At 42.3% G+C, this 24617-nt stretch overlaps 1 protein-coding gene across 1 annotated transcript in view; it reads left to right on the top strand.

The window, feature by feature from the left end:
* The window catches only part of TTC7A (tetratricopeptide repeat domain 7A), a 2220458-nt gene that overhangs the window by 1148178 nt on the left and 1047663 nt on the right, over positions 1–24617 (top strand). The window contains exon 13 of the mRNA XM_069608425.1: positions 23371–23428. Within this exon, the coding sequence (XP_069464526.1) occupies positions 23371–23428 (58 nt within the window). The remainder of the gene's footprint in view (positions 1–23370; positions 23429–24617) is intronic.

The following is a 24617-nucleotide window of genomic DNA, read 5'->3' as shown; positions in this document are numbered from 1 at the left end:
GTATACACAAGAACATCACTGGTTTCAAGCAAAAATCCACCTTTTACCCTCCACCGAGCACAGTTCCCTGCGAGATTGAAGCTTTCGAGAAAACGGTTACCAAGGCAGTCCTGGCCGGTTTCTCCAAGCAAAACTTCTACAAGGACAACCTGGATAAAGAAGAAAGAGCGGCTATGAGAAGCCTACGAACAGATCGATCCATCACCATTAGGCCTGCCAACAAGGGCGTAGGCATAGTCGTGTGGCATACAGCCTACTACAACACCGAATATCTAAGACTGCTAAGTGACCAAGAGGCATAGAAACCACTGAATCATGATTCCACAATGACTTTACAAGCTGAAATCAAAAGCCTGACCCTACATGCGTTCAACCATGGCCGGATCTGTGAAGACGAACAGTCCTTCTTAAATAAGACAAACCCACGGACCCCAGCATTTTATATCTTACCCAAAATCCACAAGAATGCCCAGAAACCACCAGGAAGACCCATAGTGTCTGCTTGCGAATCACTACTCGAGCCTCTCTCTCTGTATACTGATTTTTTTCTGAAACCCTTTGTTACCAGAATGCCATCTTACTTGAAGGATACCACCAGCACCATAAACTTACTCAACAGCATTCATCTGAGTAACAACAGCCTTCTTGCCACTATGGACGTGGAAGCATTGTATACGTCGATTCCACAAGCAGAAGGGATAGAAACTATATGAGACATCTTGAACACTAGGGATGATATGCATACTCCAAAAGAATTCATCCTGGAATGCACTAGACTGGCCATGTCAGAGAACTTCTTCCTCTTCCAGGATCAATTTTATAAACAAACCAAGGGAGTTAGCATGGGGGCAACTTTTGCCCCAGACATTGCAAACCTCTATATGTCTAACTATGAAGCAAAAAATTCATTCACTGAAGAAAACCCCTTCCTGAGCAACATTGCCCTATGGAAACGCTATATAGATGAAGTCATCATTGTATGGAATGGTACATCTTTGGATTTACAGGATTTCCATCACTGGCTGAATCTACGGAGCACACATATCAAGTTTACCATACATTGGGATCATCATCAAATAAATGTTTTGGACCTTCACATTTACAAAACAGGACATCAACTCAAGACAGAACTATTTCGAAAACTGACAGATCGGAACAGCTTGCTCCACTTTCAGAGCTATCAACCAATGGGACTGAAATACAACTTACCCTACGGACAGTTTCTACGGATCCGCAGAAATTGCACTGACACTGAGAGGTACATAAAACATGCTGAGGATCTACAAATCTGTCTAACTGAGAGAGGTTATCCCCAAAAATCCATCAAACAAGCCAAAAAAAGAGCGAGACACACACCAAGGGAAATCTGTCTCGAAAAGAAGCCAAAGAAAGTACTGGGCAGGCTGGTATGTGTTATCACTTTTGGACCATTGAGCCAACTGATACAGAAGACCATAAGAAAAATTGGCACCTGGTGAAACAACCGGGGACTTAAAACCAAACACCATGTTTCGCTTTTAAGAAAAATAGGATTTTAAGGGACTCTTTGGTGCACACGTTCATTGAACCACCACCACGAGCAGAAAACACACTATGGGATTTACCCCCACTCCCGGGAGTGTGTGGCTTGCCCTTTGACCCTAGAGAAAAAATCATTTGAGCACAAGACCATTAAATGGACAATGAGGGACCTTACCAATTGTAACACGAAAGGCGTGGTATACATAATACAATGTCCCTGCGGCCTACTCTATGTAGGGAAGACCATCCGCTCGATGAAGATGCGTATTTCGGAGCACCGATCATGCATAAGAAATAAGGTGGCCGACAAGAAAATCACAAAGACACAGACCTGAGGTGGTTTATCCTACAGAAAGTGATACCCGCCAAACGAGGGGGGGATGTGAATAGAACTTTGACACAGCTGGAACAGAGATGGGTACACAAATTGGATAGTGTTCGGACACTGAATGGAAAGCCGTCATGTCAACCCCCTATTTGGCTAGGCCATCAGATATGGCATTACCGCTATGAAATTTGGTATCTTTGCAAAGAAACATAGATAGTGGTCTCATGCCATTCCTATAGACACCCTGAATCCCCTCTGGGTCTTCAACAGGTACAGCATAACTGTTACATTGATGCATGCACATATTAGTTAACTTGTATAATGTCCACCGTTGTTGATGAAAATGATCTCTAATATGGCTTCATTATAGCTTTGATGATACCATTAACAGTGATGACCATTGTAATTATACTATACAACTGCTCGAATTGATACGGACCTATGGTACTGACAATTTGTGACCCATTAATACATTTTGGTTTGATGTTCCGTGACGATTATGTGCATATATGCATCTATAAACATGCTTGATGGTTCTAGCCCTGTCCCCTATGACACACTTTTAGTCCGCCCCAACTCGTTTTCCACACACTGGGCCACTTCAATTGAGAATGCCGCACTACATTGCCATGCGGGGTATCAGGTTCGGGATTGACCACCGATACAATGCTGTTGCCGTGTTTTTGCATTTTTCTGACACGGTTACCATGGCAACCAGTTTTAAATAATAATTTTCCGTTTTCGATCACACCATAATTCCTTGATCGACCCAGAGACCATCCAAAATTGTTTATTTATTAATTCCGAGTCCCGCTGGGCCTTCTGGCTTTATTTGTTGCAACTGCTACGATTTAGAGTGACGTTTCAAAATGGCCGGCCATATAAACACTCGAGCTTCTTGACAACGGCTTTAGCAACGCCACCCGGCTTGGATCACGAGTGACTCAGCGCTTTCTGCACATTTTTGCAGCACCTTGCGCGCCCGGCGCAGTTGACACACACCGCCCGAGCATTAATAGGTATTTAACGCGGGCGGATCGCTCCGTGCACTGGGCATATAGTTGTAACCCTAGCAGCTAAGGATCTTAGCTTTTTTCCAGGATCTTTTTTCCAGGATTTTTACCTACACAAGTACAACCCAGAACACTGCGTTGCAGCACCCATTTTGAGGTAATCTGCCACACTCGCCATAAATTTCATTTAAATATGCATCGTCCCACTTTTGTGGTTTGCTCGGGTGGAGTAAATATTTAAAATCCCCCCTTGCTCCTCTTTCAGATAAATAGGAGCTTACTTTTGGGACCCCTACTTGAGACGGCCTCCCACACGAGTGCCTGTGGTGAATCATCCCCATAGGTAAACTGTGTTCCTCCATGACACCTGTCACATGGCACAGTTTGTTATCTATTAATTAGATACATTTTCGCTTATCACTCCTCTAAAGAAATTCGCCTTTTTCCTTGTCCACAGCACTCCATGAACTACTTTCATACAGTCCCCCGTCCTGATGAAGGCCGTGTTAGATATGAGGCTCATTTAGCCCACATAGACGGCTGAAACACCTGGTGTAGACGCACCCTTTTTTCTAAAGAATCACAGTGTATTGTCACTATTCTCTGAAGGAACTTTGTATTGTTTGATGTCAATGTCTTTGTAAAATGTTCAATAGTTCTATGTATAACACTGTCCATCAAGTCATGGCAGTGAAGGTTTCATTTTCTGCTCCAGTACACAAGAAAATGGATTAATCATTGTTCATGCTGTTGTTCTTGTGTATTTCATCCTGTATGATTAATGTGTGTCATTTTGAGTAGTATATTTTGAATAACTATATAAAAAAACAAGCAATTACCCTGCCTGGGTACTACATATTGAGAGCTGCCATTGAACCATGTCTCGGTGAGTGCGAGGATGTCGAGATCAAAGTCTTCAACAAGGAGGCAGATGCCAGAAGAATGTTTGACAGCAGATCGACTGTTCAGAATGGCTAAGTGTAGTCAGTCACACCCTTTTTAAGGTTTTCCGAGGACGGATATAGAGGGGTGGTACATTCGTCAGAGGTGATGAAGGAAGTACAGAGAGAGAGGAAGGAGGAGTAGCAGGACAAGGTAAGAAGTTGATGAGGGACAGCAAGCGCCGGTCGAAGAGGAAAAGATTGGGTTGAGAACCCTGTCATGTCATTTCGATAGTCGTTAATGATCCACCTAGAGGATGAGAAGTGTGCCAAGAGTACTTCCCATCTAGTGCTGCCATTAATGGGTGAAGAGGAAAACGGGCAGAGAGTAGAGATCAGATGAGTAGTCCAGAGGTCTGGAGAGGGGACACAGAATAGGATGTCAGTGATAGTCTGAAGCAGCAGTAAAGTAAGTGTCAGCGATAGACAGGCCAGGATTAGAGGTCAAACCTTTTTCTTCCAGACTTTCGTGAGAGAGGAGGGATAGGAGATAGAGTAACAGAATAGATGGTGGAGACAGAGAGTGCCATAGAGGAGGAGGAGAGAGGGACATATGTAGAGGCTGCACAATGCACAAGCACACTCACCAGGCAGCCTAGCAGCCGATGGAGGCAGGAGGATGCACAGATGTAAAGCACACCTAAATTCGAATAATCCCAGAAAGCACAAGAATGCAGTATAAAATGGAGGATGCACAGATGCACACCTAAATTCTAATTATCCCCAAAACAGAACAATGCACTATAAAATGGAGGATGCGCAGATATAAAGCACACATGAGTTCGAATTTTCACAAAAGCACAACAATGCAGTACAACATGGAGGATGCACAGATGTAAAGAACACCTACATTTCAATCATTCAAAAAACATATCAATGCAGTACAAAATGGAGGATGCGCAGAGGTAAAGCACACGAGAGTTTGAATGTTCACAAAAGCACAACAATGCAGTACAAAATGGAGGATGCACAGATGTAAAGCACACCTACATTCAAATTTTCACAGAGCACAACAATGCAGTACAAAATGGACAATGCACATATGGAAAGCACACTGAAGTTCAAATTTTCACAAAAGCATAACAATGCATTACAAAATGGACGATACGCAGATGTGAAGCACACCTAAACTCGAATTTAAGGCAAGGCATTAGGAACCAGCAGAAAATTATCAGTTTGAGGCACAGCAAGAAACATGTTCCATTTGGTGTAGGAATTATAATTTACAGTTAAGCTAGTGTGGAGAAGGAAGCATGGAACAACCAAGCAGTCAATGGTAGAGGGTCCAGGGGAGTTGTGTAGGCCAGACCGATGCGATCCGGGTTGCTTACCAGTGCATTGTACAAAGCAGGTTTTTACTGGTGATTGCATGCAGGGGTCATTGCCAGTTAGTTCTTGGAAGCATTGTCTGGGAGAAGAAGGATGGAATAGTGCCATTGAGAGGGTCTCCCTCCATCTCCAGACAGGGACAGACAGGGGCCTTAGTGGTGCCTTGGTGAGTGGGACAGCTCAGTCTGCCAGCTCCCTGATTGGGCTTAAAGCTACTCTGGATGTTCAATCAGAGCAAAGGCCCGGACAGCTGGCGAGGCACTCCATTGTAAAGTGTGTTGACCACCATATTTGAGCAGTTTCAGACCTCACGAACAACAGAGCCCCACTGGGCTTCTCGGATGAAAAAGAAACAGAAATGTAGCAAAAGCGGTAAAAGTCCAAGCCGCTTTTATAGATAGCTAACACAGGGCAATTCAGGAGCATCAGCAATAAAATGTTTTGGTGTGCAAGGAGCACTGTAAAATTCTGATAATGCCCTGCTGGGCTTACCAGAAGGTCTGTTGCAATGAAAATGGTGGACAAGTGCCTCGTGGTCACACAGAGACTTAAATTCTGCAGCAGATGGATGGTACTCAAAGTGCTTCACTCTAGCTCTGAGACGTGTTACGACCTAGTCCATGGATTCCCCTGCCAGTCGCATAGTGCTGTTGAAGATGTGACATTCATTGTCTGCATTCTAATGGATTGGCAAAGTGTTCATTTAATATACGTTTTAGCTCTGGGCAAGTATAATCGTTGTCTTTTAGCAATTCAGAAATGATGTCTCTCACTTCTGGGCCTGCAGTTAGTGTGAGTAGTCCCATTATACAGTCCTATAGTCGGCCCAAGGCATTCAGGCATATGTCGAATTCTTTGATCCATCGGGACCATCTGGGGCCCATATTGGTGGTGTCTGTCTTCTCAATTGAGAGTCATGTGGGTATGGGGAAAGATTCCCTCACTTGTTGAGCTAGCGCTACTGGGGCCGGGTCAGGTGCTTGATCACCCATCTTCAGCCTTATAGTTGCTGTGTAGCGGGTGACCAGTTGTGAGTCTTACTATTGTTATTTGGCTATCGCTCTCAGAGCCTGGTCACTATGCGGATGCTTTGGCTCAGTATTTCCAAATACCAGGCTGTGCTCATGGGGCTTGGTCAACTTTATGTGTCTTCTTATGTTCAGTCTCACTTTCTGCACATATCTGTTGTATTCAGTTCCCTCTCTTCTTTTCTAATTATTCCTTGTTTTCCTTTTCCCATTAACTGGGCTAGTTTCCTGTGTCTGTGTGTCTTCCTCACCTTCTCATCAATGATTTGCCTTCTCAAAGTAGCAGCATGTCAACATAGCCGCTGGGCCTGCTGTCAGGTTGTTCACTGCGTGTGGGGCTGTCTCTGTATAGGTACGGCCTCTCCCAGGTCATGTGAGGCTGCAGAGGCATGGGACTGTGTCACTGTAGGCGTTGCTGGATTGTCCTCGACCGAGCCGTGTGCGGCGGCGAGGAACAATGCAGAGTTCTGCCACATTGATTGTCCAACGCCGGCTCACTGTCTCGGGAGGCGAACTTTGCTGTGTCTGTTTCTGAGCGATGGCGGTCCTGTCAAAAGGATGTCTGGGGACAGAGAGCCTCGCGGGGCACTTACTGTCTCATGGTGACTCTGCTCCTGCAGGGAGACAGTCTCTGTAGCGGGCTATGGATATGGAAGACAATGCATGTTCGGCGTCTACCTCGTCACCAATGTCAGGTGTGGCATTTGGGCCTGCTTACTTATCTACACAAGGAACACACGTCCACACTTGTGAAGTTAGTAACATGGTCTGCCGTTATTTTACACACACCCTTTCTCATCAACTCTGGTCACATGACCATCCTTGGGGCTCATGCCGGCATCACATGATACCTGTGACGTGACGCTACATGAATGTGTCTTAAAAAGCTCAGACAAGAAGTCAGTCTTCCCTTTGCAAGCTTGAGTCAAACGCCTATAATTCGTCTCATCGACCACATTTATTTAGCACAAATGCTTTTTCTGTGACGATCTGTTAGTTCCTGTACCCCCAACCTCCTTTACAGATCCTTTTCTCTGCTTACTTTCTCTTCTATGGGGCAAGCCAGCAGTAGTATCTGGCAACCCTTTCAAGAAGTGACCCTTGAACATTAAAAGGGTCACGTCATGCAAATTGCGGTTGATCCACTGTGTAGGGCATTATGGGTTCTCAAATTCCATGAGGAATTTGTTGTGTGATCGGAGACTCCACCCAACCCCCATTATATGAGAAATGATCAAAGTTAAATCTCGAGGATAGTCCGTGTGTTATAACTAGAACTGTAAGTATTTCTATGGCAAACAAACTTAGGAATAGTTCAAAAACATATTTCAAGTGAGCGGGCCTTGAAGTACAAGTAGCAAAAACATTATTTCTAACACAATGCCTGGCTGCAATGGAAATAGAAACAAAGTTCTAGCAAGGATGCACTGGAAGTAAAAAATATATTTCTATGAAACCTTCCATGGTAAAACAAACATGGGCCAGGGACACTGTGTTAAAATGCCAATATAACCACAAATTACCTGTTTCTGCTATAGTAGGGAGTAATCATGACATGCTTTATGTAGTCCCACATTCTAAGGCGCTATCACAATATGCTAAGCGGAGTCTTCTATTGGCAGACACTGCTATCATATGTCGATTGTATCTTCACATTTCAGGTACATCATAATAGGTCAAGTACAGCTTGCCACGCCCAGGTGCTGCCATCATATGCTAAGCGGAGGCTCCAATTCCTCATGAAGGCCCTTTAATACACTTATTATTTTAGAACCCTAGAGAGGATACCATATGTAAAGTACATCCTCGCATGTGCAGGTGCTGCCATCATAGTGCATTCTCGCAAACTTTTGAAATCCTGTCTTGTGCCAAGTAATGTTTCCTGCGCATGGTATATTCATCATTCGTAAGGTGCACACACAATGCCTCGGTGCTGCTATTGTATACAAGGTAAATGCCCCTTCAGTGCCATATAATGGCAGTAAATACTTCATATTCTGGTAAACTCTCCATATGTAAAGTATAGACTCACATGTGCAGGTGCTGCCCTCACATGCAAAGCACAGTCTCCAATGTCTTAGAAATTCCATCTAATGCGAGTTAATGTGCGGTACAGTCATCATAAGTAAGGCACATCCTCATATGTCCAATTCCAAAGCTCCACTCACCTGCTCCTGCAAAGCCATTCACTGCCAGAGGTTGCCTCATAATACTATCATGAATATTTTGTAAAGTGCTAGATTTGATTTGCTTCGATTTGCTTTATCATTGATAATGTGCAAATCCCGAAGGAACCAAACAGCAAAGACTGTATCTAGACGATGATGTAATTTTAGAAAAAAGCTGAAAACGCGAAGAAAAAAGGAAAATCAGGGAAAAATAGGTTTTTACGTTGTTTCTGAATTATTTCCAGGGACCCTGCTGCACGGATATCAAGAGACAGATTGTTTGACAGTCTTGGCAGTGCCACTGAGAAGCGCCTGTCATCTCTGCTAAGACAGTGTGAGCATGGAATGACCAGCAGGTGACTATTTTCTGATCTGAGGCTTCTAGATGGCTTATAGCAGTTTAAGAGAGAGCAAAGGTAGGGATGTGCAAGCTCGTACTTACACCTTCAAACCAAACCTAGAAGTTTCAAATAAATCTGTTGGCTTACAGGGAGCCAACAGAGTTTACGATGATAGAGGAAGATGGTAGAACATTTGAGGAAAAGAACAATGAGATGTGCAGCAGCATTGTGAATCTTTAGACTCTTTTGGATAAGCCTATTGGGCAGCACCCTCATAGAAAGCAACCCAGCCAATGGGGGGGGGCAGCAATTGGCCCTAAAATGAGGGTCAATCGAAGGAGGAGGAGTAGGACAAAGGGACACAGAAATACAGAGGGTGTGTGGGTTGTTCAAGTGAGGTCAAGGGAGAAGAAAGCTGGCTGTAAGACCAGTCAGGGGAAGGGAAGTAGAGTATAGTGTTAACAAGAATTGCACTGAGTGAGTGCAGGTTTAAGTGTTGGTTGGTGAGAGAAAGTGGTACTGGGGTGTGAGAGTGCATATATGGTAAGGTGAGTGAGACTAAGTGAGAGAGTAAGGGAATAAGTGGGGCTAAGTGAGAAAGGTGATTGCGAAAGTGAAAGGATGGTAACTGTGGGAGAAAGACGGGTGGAGAGTTGTGGGTAGAGAATAGTGGAAGTGGAGAGTAGTGAGTGGAAAGTAGTAGTGACAAAACTGTAGTGAGAAAAGAACAGTGTGGGTGGAAAAGAAAGTAGAAAGTAGTGGTCAGTAGGGAGAGCAGCGTGAATGAAGAGTGGTGGAGAAGGAAGTGGAGTGTAATAGGTCAAAGGCAGAGAGTAGGAGCAGATGTGACAAAGGAAGGATAGAGGCAGAAAGAGAGGGGAAGAAGGAATGGTGTGGGAGGAAGAAAAGAGGAGGGAAAGACGGCTGGGAAAAGGAGGCCATAACATCAGAGTGAAGAGTACAATAGTGTGAGAGGAAAAGATAGAGTGAAACCAGTGTGTTTGGAAAGTACCACTTCCTGATTCCTGATATTACTCGTCTTGTGAGACCCCAAGTTGGGATGCACCCTGAACATGCGTTTAGACGCTCACCATCAGGGAGACAAACGGCAGACAGGGGTTACCGCTCTCCTGCGACCACCTTGGGGTTTAGGGAAGACTGGGATAGTGTGGAGCCACATCGCAGTTTTCCTGGCCACGAGGAGTGTCAGGTTCTACATTTGGCCTTTTCATGGTTAGGTTTTGCATCACCATTTATTTGTGAATTGATGCACAGCAAGATTTTGTAGCACATTCCTATGGTTCATTCAAAGACTTTGCACCATTTCTGCTTGTTGTTCGTGAATGACAGGGTCTACAGCTTCAAGGCATAGGAGTGGCACGAACCAACCACCCCACTGCGGTTTTGGGACCTGCAAGACTGGGCTTACACAGGGCTCTGCAACCACAGCAGGGAACGAGGGTTAGGGTATTATCGGTTGGATGGGAACGGGGAATGAGGAAGACCGGAATGAGGGTAAGCGAGAGGTTATGGATAGGTAGGTGGATTTAGGGTAAGAACAATCATAGGAACAACCTTGAAACCATATGCAATGCACATGCACACACAACCTGTTACATACAGAATCTGCCACTTAGCAATGAGTACAGCACAAAACCATTAAAACCCTTAGCTTTGCGTTGCAGCTGTGTGTTGTGTCCCTTGTTGTCTCCTGCAGCCTCTCTCCCATGTGCAGAGCAGTCAAATGCTGCAAGAAAACACTGCGGCTGTTAACATGTGGTTAACAGCCGCACATGGCTTCATACGTGTTTATACAAGTCTGTACATTGGTTAGGGTGATGTTAGCTCTTGTGGTCACATGAGGCCATTGCTGGCCCCAAGGGGATCATTAGCATGCAGCGTTAGCGTATTGCGCACGTGGCTCATAGCATGCATTGGTTCTGGGTGCTCTCCGAAAAAAGCATCCTTGGGGATAACCGTTCCCTTAGTTGTGTGAGGGAAGCGGTGCGGAAGAGCTGGTAAGTAGGGTTAATTTTTACTGCTCAGCACTCAGAGCGGTCTGTGTGCGCAGAGCGGTATGCACGGTGCGTGAATATAAAGACTTTGATTTCGGGCACGATCCCCCTGCTCCCTGGGAACAATGAAGGCGCTTCAGCACTTATCTGCTGTTTGCGAGGGGCCTGGAGCTGGGTCTATTGGGGCAGGGCCCCTCGTGTGTGGTGCTGAGACCGGAGCTGCTGGGCACGCGTCTGGTCAGGTATCCATCTCGAGCACAAACCCGGTGTGTTGTCTTTGTCTTAATTTAAGCCTTGAAATGTATGTATGTTAACCTCATATGGGGGTGTAATTGGACATGTTTTGTGCATAACAAACATTTTTTTAAAGTTGTACATGGACTGTTCCTTAACTAAAATATATTCTATAAATATGTTGCCGGCATGGTTTTTAAAACCGACTATGTAGCCAATTGATCCATTGATCCATTAACTAAGCATTATTCATCGGTTACGTTCCTTAAGAAGATAATTCTTGCGTTCACACAAATGTTTGAACAACTTTCAGGTCAGTTTTTGACATTGGGCCTCATTATGAGTCTGGCGGTAGTCATGAATTAACCGGCACCTGCCAAGGGGTAATTAACGGGGCATTCCAGCCGCGGCGGACGTGGTAATTCCCCATTGCCGGGTGCCGGTATTTATTACTGCCCATTCTCATTTGAGTCCCATTGAACTCAATGGGAATGGAGAGGCCGGATGCACCGGCACCATTCGTGAATGGTGCCGGTGCATCCATCGAAGTCTGCACGAGGGTGCCGTTACACCCGCCAAGTTAGACCTGGCAGGCGGGAAGGCACCTGCGAGCAAAACTCGTAGTTTGCCGGTCCGGTAACAATGTTACCGGCAAACTTACCGGTACCATTGTTACCGGACCGGCAAGCTTGTAATGAGGCCCATTCTTATGTTATAGGTCTTTTATTGTTATATTTGCATTTTCCTGAATCGTTTTACTAAAGCCATGCTGTTGCACTTCGTCTACTGCTTGCAGTAACATTATTTTCTGTTTTTCTTTACAAATCATTTCTAAACTACATTTTTCACAGTTGACTTAATTTGACATAAGACATACTCGCTTTTTGCTTCTTATTTAACTAATACAGTACACACATCTGGTGCTGTTATTTGTTCTTCATACAACAATTGAATTATTCCTGTTTGCAATATTGTGATGGATTTTGTAGTAAGATTCCCAATTTAAATATTTTTTAAGTAATTCTGCATATTGTAAAACTTTAATTTATCTCATTTTTTGAGCTAATTCAAAACGTGAGAAATGACTCCAAAATGTGCATTGCCAATGCTTCCAATAGTTTAAACACTGCATTTAGTTGGAATGTGTTAAAAGGTAGGATCTCCATTAACTGATATTATTTTTAACATATCACCAAATAAAATACGTGTACCTCCAAAAATGTAATTCCCATCACATTTCAAATGTGTTGTATTTTAAGAAAGATGCATGCAAGCATTATGTGGAGGGACCATGGTTACTAATATGTTCAGACATTTTAAAGTGGTACCTAGTTTGTGTGCTGATCCAGCTTTACATTTTTGATATGCAAGTTTGAGATGCTCTACGAGTAACACAAATAGTTTATGTAGGGTTATTCTTCCAATATTGTAAGCAACAAGACCATTTGGACCTGTTACAAAAATCACTAATGTATCTTCAAACGTGTCTTGGACAAAGGTAAATATTACTTTAATTAGCAAATGTTTTCCTCTGCCTGCTTGTCCACTGATATATAACAGTGTAGGCTTAATGTTTGAACAGTCTCAAAACTTTAATTCATATAAGGAATTGAGGTTCATATTACTAACACATTGTTTAAATACTTCTTTTTGTTAAAAGTTTAGTTTGGCATCTGGTTCTTCTCAATTATGTTTATGTTTGTCTTCTTATTTCATTGCAGCAAGTGCATCTTGCATTGATAAGTCTGCTTCATTTCTTTGTAACCGTTATCTAAGTGGTTCAACTATTTTGGAATTTGAATTTGTTGTTGGCTCTTGGGCATCTTTTGCTAGTTGTAGCTGAAGGATATTTTATTGCTGCATTACTTTAGCTAACATTTTTAATGTAATTAAAAACCAGGTTATATACTTATATCCTATTTATTTGTAAATTCAGCTTCTACATTATTAGAATATCTTTGTAATGCTGATTCATTATGCAATTGTAAAAAGAGCTGAAGAAAACAATAATGATATAATTCTTTTTTTCTGGTGAAGCACATGTTAAATACTAAGCAGCCATTTGTGGATTTACTTATAAAACATCAGTTTTCAATGTTTTCATTAACAACCTTTCGATGATTGCAATATTGCAGAATTTAATATGAACATACCTGCTCTAAATGGTGTAATTTTCCTGGATAATGGTCATCTATAATTGTTTTCGTATTTTGCTCATTGTTTGGATTAATTACGGCAAACATTTATTTTTGAAGGTAAAATTGCAATACCTTTTTTTAAAGGAATACCTTTTTTTAAAGGTATCCTAGAGTAATCCACTTGATGTCTACTCTTTTTACATGAAGGTTTTTTCCTGTTAATCTATGAGCAACCTCATAAGTATTACATTCATGATAATAAAGTGTATTGACTCCCAAACCTATTAAACGTGCTGATTGGAATGTTTCACTTTTTTCATTCCCAATTTGTTCATTCCAGATACTTTTAATTATAGTAGAGTAGTAATTGTTGTTTTAACATTGTGAATGTCGCTTTAATTGATAAGATCTTCTGGGTGTTTTTCATTTTACATGGTGTCTAATGGCATGAAGATGGTCATTATTAATTGTTTCTGATCATTGATTTCTACAGAAGTTAAATCAACATATATTGCAAACACGTTCGTGTCTCTTGTATTTTTGTTTACAACAAGATGTGCAATTGTAGGTTTGAAAATATATTACTTGTTTGTGTAAGGCAGTTTTGGAGTTTGGCGAGTTACATTTTTTTCAATAAACTGACATACTATTTTAAAAGTATCTTTTTTAAATTGTGGAGAACCTTCAATCCATCAAACCATATGGATATGGGGGGGTACTCATGATTGCTATTCTTTTTTTCGAAAAGTAATGTGATACCGTGCTAATGGTGCACATTCTGAGTTTAAAATAAGTTTAACATGGCAAAGAAACAAAAATGAAAATGTCTCGATACCTTAATGGATCTAGATCTTTTGTACTTACAGTGTTGATGTTGTTTAGGTGTGAGTTTGCTTCTTTTAAAAACTAAATTGTTTTTTTTCCCATTCATATTCTGCACAGCTTAAAGTTACAAATCACGTTGGTGGTACTTGGTTATGTGACCTACATTTTAATTCTGATTAATGTCTACAACAGTGATATCTTGTTCCTTGCATATCTGCTCAAATGTTTATAATGCTGCTTTCTAAAACTTGATCTCCAGCTTCTACTTTTTGACTTAGTGTGGATGCTGTCATGTTATGGCAATGTGTTCCTTTATTAAGTGTGAGAGCAACTCCATAGCATTGATCAATCACGATTCAGTGTAAATCATGCATTCAGCGAATACATGCAGCTGGTCCTATATTCGGAGGCAGAAATGTGTACTTCTATATTATCCAATCTTCCTTCCTCTCATGTGGGATACAATTGGCTAGAACCTCTTTCTTCTAAGGATTTGTCCCATACAGTTAGTAAAGCACCTTCTGCTTGTTTCATTGGGAATAACTCTATAACTGTCCCTATCACCAGGTTAGAATGGAGAGGATTGATTCAATATCTTTCTTAAACGTGTTCTCTACCTTCTACTTCTATTTTTCTAAACTGGCCTACTGATCAATATATATCTTCAAGGTTTAAATGCATAGGTTTAAATTATTGCATATTGGTAATGTTCTTTGTTTTTCAAGCAAGTTAAACATTGATGGGCTTTATTCAAATGTGCAAGTTGTTGCCAAATTAGATACCTTTTTTATCCACAACATCTATTAATACTTACTGTGTTTTCAATTGCATGATTAATATAGAACCTTGTCTTTCAAAGCTTTTGTTTATTGGGTGGTCTTTTATCAGACTTGGTTTGTAATCTTACAATAGTTTGGAGAGGACATTTAGATGTTGTGATATATTTGCAATACAATGTTGTTTTATTTTAATCAAAATGACATGGATCAGTAGTTTATTTTTGTCTCAATTGAAATCTAGACACAGTTTAGGGTTTTGCTCTTATGGTATTTTTTCTTTAATGAATAAAGCCCAAACCACAATAGTTGTATTTATCACTGATCATTTCAACGGCGTTAATACCTTTAACAGAACAGTTATATAATTGACTAATTTGGGACTTTCACCCTATGACTGCATGACGTGAGAGTTTCTGCATTAGATTTACCTCACGTTATTTAAACTAATGTCATGTAAACCAGGCACATTCTGTTTACAGCCTGCTTTTCAACTCTCGTAAACATTGGATGGATGATTTCACTTGGGGACTTGGTTGGCAACCTCTGGAAATCCCCTTTGGTAATTTAGTATGTGACGGTCCTCTTTCTTTGTCTGTAGATTCATTAGAGTATACATCCTCCATTATCTCTGATACTCTCATATGCCTTTGCATCTTGTGCATGAAGATTCTGCTGCCAGTTTATGTCCCATTTCAGAACATGTGCCATTAACAGGGTTCCACCTGGTGGGGTAGTTCTTTCCAAAGGGAGCCTGTAACTACATATTCACATTGGTGTGGACCAACCCTCGCCCTTTAGTACTATGAGGTGGATTCAAGAAATAGTTGGTGCATACTGATGGGACATGCACGTGTCCTCTCCTATGTGCCACATGTGAGAAAACCAGTATGGCGATGCTAAGATTATTATATATTACACCCCCTCTTGTACTTTGGAATGAAGTACGGGTCATCATGAAAAATTTAAAAGCAGCCTACATGAAGGGCATTTTTCTCATTTATTTGCTGTGTGATTGGTGCACTTTGGATGTATACAGGTTACTTTGGCTGACCATGTGATACTATACTAAGTAAGGATCAACAAAGACTATGCCGAAGGACCTCAACAAATGTAATTATAAATCTTAGTAACAGTGAGGGTGCTCAAAGTTAGTCCGGTTAAAAAAAACATATGTACTAAAAATCCATTTAGTGGCCCAAAATGCAAGTTTGTACCAATGTTGGTTGTTTTGTTTTCTTTTTATTAAATGTGTCTTTTTTATTGAAGAATATTACATAACCTCATTTCCACATCTTCAGAAGGTGTGACCTCCATAGTGTGATGCACCATACCATCACTTCTCACTGTAACGGAAGGCGCAAGCTTTACACTGTGACACAATATACTCGCCTTCTCTACCCATTCTCTACCTGAAGGCGCGACCCTTACCCAAACCTTTTCGGGCACACATCTCTTTTCCAAACACACTATGCCTACATCCTTAATAACAGGCATTGTACACTACAAAATCTACACTTCAGACAACTAACATTTTGGCCCTAAAATTCTGTGCCGAATATAAACACTAATTTACACATCTTCAACATGACTACAAATAACATTTGGCATGTCACTGCCTAAATTTTAATGCTTAAAAGTGATCCTACAATTCCTCAAAGGTTACGTCTAACATACCTCATAGACTCTCCACTTCACTACTTTAGGCATCCTTCATTCATGCCTTGCTTTATCGCCCCTTAAAAGTCCATAGGTGCTTTGCACCTGTAAACCTGCAACTCCTAAAAAGGGTTAATCTAGGCCTACTTTCCCAGGCTCATTACACACACCACTTCCGCCACATTCCTTACCACTTTATCAGCAGATGACTCTAATTCCTAAAAGTCCTTAAAAAGTCCATAAATGCACTAACCAGACATGCATTTTATCACTAACCTGCAAATCCTAATAAGGTTAGATTCTAGCCAACTCACACTGGCACACCACTCATTTCTTGACATATTTCTACAATATTTATCATCATAGAGTAACTTAATAACTTTAAAGGATGGTGGTCAGTCATAATTTCGAAAAAAAAATGTCGACAGACAATAATGTCGAAAAAATAATATCGAAATAAAATAAGTCGAATTCTCTTTTTTTAAATTATATATTTATTTTTGGGTCCGGGAATAAAAAAAAATGGGTAAAACAACAAAAAAAAAAAAAAAAGGGGGTGGTTGGGGGGAACCCCCCATTTCGAATAAAAAACGTAATAAAAAAAATGTGACTTTTATTTCGATATTATTTTTTTGAAAAAATGACTTTCGACATTTTTGTATTTGAAAAATTGACTATAAACCTTAAAGGATACTGGTCTCGTGTCCGTAAATCAGTATCAGTAACAGAATCTTCCTTCCTAACTTTTGTTCAGTTTCCTCTGTGCTTCAATTTATATCACACTCTGCAGCTCCTCACTGCTCCCGGCACATCCCTTTCACCTCATGACTGGGAAATTGCTGTGACAAAAGTGCATCAGTGCGTCATAACATCTTCTCTCGCTGCACACCGTTTCTACTGCATCGGAACGCTTCCCACATCACGCATCCCTTCATTGACTTGCCGGAAACCATACTGTTCCTTATATGCTTGTAGGTATTACTCTTCCTATTCACATTGGCACACGTCGCTGGGTGCCTTATTCTAAAGTCTTCATATTTCTTCATTGCGCTCATCCCTGCACAATGTATCTTAGACAAATTCGGCCCGCACATGGAACAAACTCTTGGGGCCGAACACTAGTTGATCAGTATTCCATCTGATCACCAGCTCCCAATTGTATCATGTGACATCATCATTCCACCACTGGATAAGGTGCCGCACGGAGCTCTGAAGCTCCAACCGTCAGCCCAGCCTCACTAGCGCCATACATCAGGTCTGTATCCACACTTTCACATTAATGTACTGGCCCTTTTCTTGCACATACTCTAACAATGTGCATTACGACCAGCACTTTGCTTCGCAGTATAACTTCATATGCAGTGCCAGATACTGCCCGCTTTTGTGGCTACTTCCAGCTCCTTTCTACAACTTTGTGCCGAATTTCTGCTTTTGCTGTACCCACTAGGCTTCATACTCTGCACCTTGAAAATGCCACCCAGCATAAGGGACTAGTATTGATAGATGAGAGGCCAACATGGGCCAATTTCTCTCTTTGAGCCCCCTTTCCCCCCTTCCTTGTGGACTGTGCTTCCTCTCTTTTCTTCTATTATGGTTCTGCACTGGGGCTTTACCTCATTTCTCCTTCCCCTGAATGCTGTGCTGGGGCTTATACTTCCCCTTCTTTTTGCCTGGGTGATGGGACTTACTTCACTTTGGGGGCAGTGGTTCCTCTTCTTCTCTGCTGCTTCCCCCCTCAGCAGGCTGCTTGCTCTTCTTCTTTGCATGCAGGTTCCATTATACTTCTTTCCTTGTCACCAGTGTAATAAATCTGCATTCCTAGACACTTTCTTAGGTTGCTTCAGTTAAGCTTTATTGTAAGTCTCTTTAAGATGGTACAGAGCGAACCACTGAGTCCCATCACCCAGGCTGATTTGTCCTAACTGACCCAGGCTGGAACCTTGACACATCATTCACATCCAAACATTCCACTGCAGCACTCCAACATTCTCTCAGCTCATACATGCATAGCAAGCACCACACAACAGTCACAATGAAAGGTGGAGGGGCTGCGGACTCTGACGGTATCCCCAAGCAGATACTCAGTGCCTAATATCATGAATTTAATTTTATAGGGGTTGAGTTGGAGTCCATCAAGGACCATTCTTTTGCTCAATTTGCTCAAGCAGGCTGTTAGATCTGATAGCCCCTTGTTGGCATTGGTATTTCTAAGACAGTGGTGTTGTTGGCATAAGAGTGATGAATGAGACCACATTTTGATAACAGGGCAATGCAACGTTAGGGATAACAAATGTTTGTCATGTTGAACAGCAAAGGAGAAAACGGGGTCCCTTAGAGAATACCACAATCCACAGAAAAAGAATTGGACTAAAAGGGTCTGAATGTTGCTCTTTGAAATCTGTCTGTCAAGAAAGAGAAAAATCCATCAAGGGCAGTGTCTGACAGCCCAAACAAATTTCGCAAACGTGAAAAAAAATCTTGTGGTCGATTGTTTCAAACGCTGCTGAAAGATCCAAAATCAGCAGGAGGGAAAGGCACCTATGGTCAGCATTCACCAAGATATCATCACACCACGTGACTAGAGCTGACTCCATACCATTTCATCACGTCGAGATCTGAAACCTGATCCAGGGACATGGATTCATCTAAAAATGTATCCAGTTGAGAGGCGACCACTTTTTCCAAGAGTTTGGCCATCCAAGGCAAGCCGGCAATGGGATGGCATGTGTTTGTTGTCCGTGGTTTGAGGGAGAAGTAAAAAAAAATGTTTTAGTCGAGTTTATACAAGGGTTTGTTTAAGAACAGGAGGAAACACTCAGTGGGGAAAATACGTGATTATGAAACTGGTAATGCCACTGGCAAAGGTCATTAATACAGAAACATAACCTGAATCGAAAAGCGTGCTGGAGCAAAGTGCAGGGATACTGGACGTGGGAAATATGAACTGGGACATTAAACGGGAAGAGGAATTGGATGCATCTGTCAGTGAAAATTAATGATCCAAGGTATATGCAAACAATAGGCAGTGGTGAAAAGTAATGTGAAAAAGATGGATGCAACATAGGTCAACTTCTAGACTGTATTGGATGTCAGAGAGGACGTACAGAAGAGGGAGCATGGAAGTAAATGCATGGAAGAGTTGTAAGTGAGTGAAGGGTATGCTGACACATGTTCTGGGAGTGCCTGGACGTGCTCAGGATCTGGCCAGAGGTGGGTGAGAGAATACTCCTGAGCTCGGTGACTTTATCAACATGGATATGTAGACCCCGCCCCCAGTTCCTCACCCCTTCAGCTGTCTGCCTTTAGCTACACATACCATTTTACCCAAAAAGAAACTAAAGAAATGTGTCAGTTAAAGCTGTGGTTAGACCAAAAAGACAACGTTTGTTCTGCAAAAGGTTATTAGAAGTTCATGCTGTGCTGCATATGCTGCCTGTAACACTGTCGGAGATGTGCCACTATATTCTGAATTTACAATACCAACTTGACAAATATGAAAAAGAAAAGGTTGCTCCGTGATGCGGAGAAGGCCTTAAAGAGGGCAATTGCATTTTAACTAAAGCAGTTATCCACATTCACCATCATGGGACGAGAGAACACTCCTTTCTATGTGTCAGCTCCCTGATAATGTTTGTGTTCTGTGTGAATTCTCCTTAAATAGGGCAACTTTGAGTTGCTGCATGTAATTCTACATTATTGTCTCAGGAGGATAGCTCAGGGGCAACGTGCTCGCCTTGGAAGCATGACGACACAGAGCACCGCAGGTTCAAACCTGGGTACGTTCTTAGAAACCTCTGGGTATTAAGCCATTATAAATAACCAAATGTCTGTGCTATATTATCAAGGAACTACTGTGCGAGTTTTTCTTGTGTAATACAACTTCAAGCTGAGGATGTTATGTGACCGTGCATTAGCCTGGAAGAATCTTTGCATTACATTACAAGAGAACATCTTTGCTTAGATAATTGTTCTGAAAGACTCATCAAAATGATGACTTAAACATTTTTTATTTTAAAGCCTTCATTTATGCTGTTTAGAACATCAGTTTCCGGGTAGTCTGGTCCTATGTTCTTCAGGTTTCAGTGGTCACCTTAGTTCTTCTATAGCTCGTATTTTATGCTCTGTTTGTTATGTCCCATTCTCCCAATCCCAGCATTCAATTATTAGTTTGGGGATTACTTTCCCAATATTCTTTTGGGGCTTTTACCTCCTGTTTCGGCATGCAATATATTTCTCTGGGGGTCATTACGAGTGAGGCGGTAAGGGGTTAATGGCGCCGTAAAGGTGCCGGAGCCATCAACCTCTTACCGCCTCCTTAGTCTGCCCTAAGCAGGTCCTGCGAGCAGACCAGGGTGCTAACAACGGGCTTGTTGTTAACAGGCCCATTGTTAGCACCCTCCCCATTCCCATTGAGCCGGATGGGGGCTCGAATGGGAATGGGGATGGGTTCCTTGAATGAGGAATTGCCGGGCCCTCCAAGGTCGGAATGGCCCGGTAATTCCTCATTCAAGGAACCCGGACCCAGTACCCGGTAAGGAGCTAGCCATGCCGCTAATAGAGGCATGGTTACCTCCTACCTCGTAATGACCCTCTTTGTGTCTTCACTTTGTCAAGAATGCTCAGACCTAGAGTCACTTTCTCAAGGCATCATAGGTATTTTAAATCCAAGTGCCTGCCATAGTTTTTTTTTTTGGCTCATTCTCTCAATATTTTCTTGCAATACTGGCTCCAAATTGTTTCTTTTTTTAACCACTTTCTCTGACGTTCCAGCTTGCAATCACTTTATTAATGAGGTCTTTGATTACCGGCTGTAAGTTTTAACATGCAACACTTCTCTTAAGTTCATTTTCTCAGTGATGTTCTATTGTGCTTCAGAGCTCTGACTCCAAGTTCCAGTACACAATGGCTATTTTTATCTTCACTTTCTCAATATAGTTCAGGAACTCAGAATCCAATTTCCAGAATACACTGTTTCTTTTTGGATTCTAAATGCTCTCTTGGAATTCCAGCCCCAAGTTCCAACAATAAGCAGCGCTCCTTCGGTTAACTTTCGGTTAACTTTCTCAGAGGAGTCTTGGAAGTTCCAACAGGCATAGATTATCTCAATGTTGACCTTCTCAGTGGTTTTCTCCAATGGGGTTTGGCCTGGCTGCTTCTCCTGAATCCCATGGACCTCCCTCCTGCTTTTCGGTTGTGCTTCTGTTCAGAAACACTCTCTTCCAGCTGTCGCCTTATCTGCGTTTCCCAGTGTGTTTTCTGTTGTTCATCATCTCATCAAGACATTGTCCAATGGCTCCATTGTGCCCCAGTATCCGGCATTACTCTTCTGCTTCTTGCTTCCACCTCCTTTTTGTGTCATCACAGAATCCTGTGGTCTGGCAGAGTTGCTAGTCTCACCCTTGCTGCTACTCAAAATCTCTTTATCTCTCACCTACTGACTCTCACAAACATACTACTCTCTACTCCTTGATTCTCCATGTTCCTTATGCTTGTTTTCTGCATGAGAGCATATCAGGGGCTCCCACGTCATTTGCTGACGGTGACTAAGTCCTCTCTGCTCTGTTGACCTGTTCTTCCAGCCATTTCACGACCTGATTCCAGCTTCCAGGTTTAATTCCCTCTTGATTCCCCTTGAGTGTCAGTCGCTTTTCCAAACAACGAGTTGGGGGCAGATCACTTTCTTCGGCTGGCGCCTCCCTCTGGAACAGCCTCCCTGCTTCTCTGAAACTTAAACAGAACCATCTCTGGTTCCGGAAGCACCTCAAGAACTTTCTCTTTGCTTCTGCCTTCTCTCTTCCTCTCCAATGCTGATCTCCTGTCTGATACTGCACTGGTCACCTTCCCACCCTCTGAATTCGGACCCAGGTCCCTGCCTGTCCAGCTGCAAACCTGCACTGCCTCTTTGCACCCCCTGCACTTGTAGTCTGTATCTGTAACTCTACAGTCCCCTCTCCGGCACTTACTAGACACTTGTTGTCTGGACTTCTGAACACCTGCACTTGTCACGCGTTTACTGCACTACTTGTTTCCTGTTCCATTGTCCTGCACTTGTGTAACCACCCACTCCCCCCCAGCACACACCTCTCCCCTCCCCGTTCCCCTGCACTTGTGCAATCTGAATGTTACTAGACCTAGTAAGATCGTTGTTTTGTTTCCTCTCTCTGTTCCCCCCCTTGCCTTGAAACACTTGTGTATAGGCACGTTATAAATGCCATATCATATCATATCTTCTGTCACATGAAGGTCAAATTGCCACACAATTTTTGCAAGATACTGTAATTGTTCTGCAAGTTTTTTTTTAAAATCTGCTGGGAGAGGTTGGAAGCTGAGTCATGTGTTTGTGTTGTTTCTTGTCATTGTACTAAAAAGCTTTTCTAAAGTTGAATATGGTGGAATATAAATCACTATTTTGGAAAAACATCAATTAACGTGGCCATGTTGACTGCCCAAATACTAAACTCTAACCACTCAAACGTTTGTAGTCCATGCAGTGTCAAAATATAAGCAGAGTGATTGGAAGAATGTAGCAGTGTCTAATGCAGATGGGGCGTCATCGGTATCCAAGTAGAAGACCAGGCTGGTTTCTGGAGCATGTATAATAAGTTCTGGTCAGAGAAAATAAAATACACAAAAGGCTGTAGAAAGGGAGCTTGGAAAATTGGCTTACATTATTAAGTGAAAGCAGTGGAAAATAAACGTACAATCTACAGTCACAAAGGCAGACTTATTTGATTTTCCAATTCTTGATTTTGTTTTGATGTGTTGCAGAAATGCCTGCTCAAACCTCATGTTGCTAATAGAAACAACCATGGCTCTTTTCGACATTACTAGTATTGCTTAAGTTGTGTCTTTGTGTTGTGTATGGTTTGTGTTCTTGCAAGTTGAATACATCTCAGTTTTGCGCAATCTGAACACTAAGCGCCATTTGGTGTCTTGCCTACAAGTTGATCAACGTGAGAGAATTCTGTTGGGAAAAGTAGAGGAGTCATATATTTTGGCAAATTATTTTTTGTGGTGCTTAAATTGTAACAGATCATTTTTGTTTTTTCCACAGCTAACTTAAAGTGCAACCAAGATGACCTACACAAGAAAGCCCTTCATGCTTTAGAGAGGTAAAACCTACTTGTCTTGTCTGATGAAATGTTTTCTGATTCTGAGCAGCCGAGGTCTATTATAGTCTGCTTTAGGTTTTCAGGGCCTGATTGCACCAGATATCCTCCTCCGGGGGTACGACGTCCTTTCATTGCCGGATTTTTCAAAGCCTGCCACTTCAACGTGCACTAATGTTCAATGAATTTCTTGGGGGGGCGGGGTTAGAAAGGACACATACGGGTTTGGGCGGTTAGGAATAGGTAAAATAGTTGGGGAGGGGGGCTTTGGGGGAACCCCCCCACCCAAAAACATAATAATAATGTGATGAACATTTCCACGTTGAAATGCCAGGCTTTGAAAATTCCAGGGATGAAATGACATGGAACCTCTCCTGGGTAGGATGGGCAGTGTGACTGGGAAGATCATGGAACCTCTCCTGGTTAGGATGGGCAGTGTGACTGGGAAGATCATGGAACCTCTCCAGGGTAGGATGGGCAGTGTGACTGGGAAGATCATGGAACCTCTCCTGGGAAGGATGGGCAGTGTGACTGGGAAGATCATGGAACCTCTCCTAGGTAGGATGGGCAGTGTGACTGGGAAGATCATGGAACCTCTCCTGGGTAGGATGGGCAGTGTGACTGGGAAGATCATGGAACCTCTCCTGGGTAGGATGGGCAGTGTGACTGGGAAGATAGGGATTACATACCTGCTTGTAAGTAACGCAGGTCCTTGAGAACAGTGTGACCACTGTGATAACAGATCACCACCATCTCTCATTGCCTGGCAGAAGACAGAGGTGTGCTCCAAGGACGTCATTTAGGGCTCACCAGAGGTCGCAAATGAGACCTCTGAGGTCTCCCTTGAGACCTCTGTGGTCTCAAGTGCAACCTCTATAAAAAAAAAATAAAGAGTGGCTCACTTTCTTGTTCAGGCCCCTTTTTTTTAAAAAAAAGAAGAAATATAAGAACAGGAGTGCCACAAGTCTAACACTTTCAGCAGTGTCCCTAAATAAGAAAGAATAGGAATACAAAATAATGTGTCTTTCTGGAATTCTATACAATAATTGCTAGACTCATTAAAGGTTTATTTCAGGCACACTTCAGGGGGTGAATCTCTGATATAGTCTGTTCTTAAATACCTCAACTCAGCCTTTCATCCTTCTGAGGTCGATAAATGAGTACCAACACAGGTTGTGTGATATTGGGTGTA

The sequence above is a fragment of the Ambystoma mexicanum genome, chromosome 4q (assembly GCF_040938575.1).
Source record: "Ambystoma mexicanum isolate Mex_15411 chromosome 4q, UKY_AmexF1_1, whole genome shotgun sequence".
NCBI classification, from domain to species: domain Eukaryota; kingdom Metazoa; phylum Chordata; class Amphibia; order Caudata; family Ambystomatidae; genus Ambystoma; species Ambystoma mexicanum.
Note: the sequence above shows the minus strand (reverse complement) of the source record. Positions and strands in the feature narration are given on the sequence as shown.